Source organism: Papaver somniferum, unplaced genomic scaffold, assembly GCF_003573695.1.
Source record: "Papaver somniferum cultivar HN1 unplaced genomic scaffold, ASM357369v1 unplaced-scaffold_27938, whole genome shotgun sequence".
Lineage (NCBI taxonomy): Eukaryota > Viridiplantae > Streptophyta > Magnoliopsida > Ranunculales > Papaveraceae > Papaver > Papaver somniferum.
In genome coordinates this window covers 634-1,000 of record NW_020638750.1, presented here as the reverse complement: position 1 = coordinate 1,000, position 367 = coordinate 634, and the positions used below count along the sequence as shown (strand labels likewise).

Below are 367 nucleotides of genomic sequence, written 5' to 3'. Positions count from 1 at the left end.
AAGAAATTCATGTGAAGTAACCTGAAATGAAGCTGAGAACCTAACAGTAACATCAAAGAAGATTTTCAAACACTTAACAAGACACCTAGCATATGACCAGTCTTCAGCATATGGAGCATGATGACGATGAGGTTTGTTCTTTTTCTTAGTATTATTCTTTTTAGACACATCTACTTCACATTCAGATTCACTAGATGAACTATGATAATATTCTTCATTATCAATTACAACAATATCAGCATCAGTATTAGGCAAAGCTTCACATTCAGATTCTTTGAAAATATACTTATCTCGAAAGCTCCTATCTTCTCTTTCTAACCTCTTAAAGACTTTTTCATAAGGAATGGAAGCATCAAGCATCAGATAT

At 32.7% G+C, this 367-nt stretch overlaps 1 protein-coding gene across 1 annotated transcript in view; it reads right to left on the bottom strand.

Annotated features, from left to right (window-relative positions):
• Window positions 1–21: 21 nt before the first annotated feature.
• The window catches only part of LOC113341263 (zinc finger BED domain-containing protein RICESLEEPER 2-like), a gene marked incomplete at its 3' end in the record, with an annotated part of 973 nt that continues 627 nt past the window's right edge, over window positions 22–367 (bottom strand). The window contains exon 3 of the mRNA XM_026586206.1: window positions 22–319. Coding sequence (XP_026441991.1) covers window positions 22–319 — 298 coding nt within the window. The remainder of the gene's footprint in view (window positions 320–367) is intronic.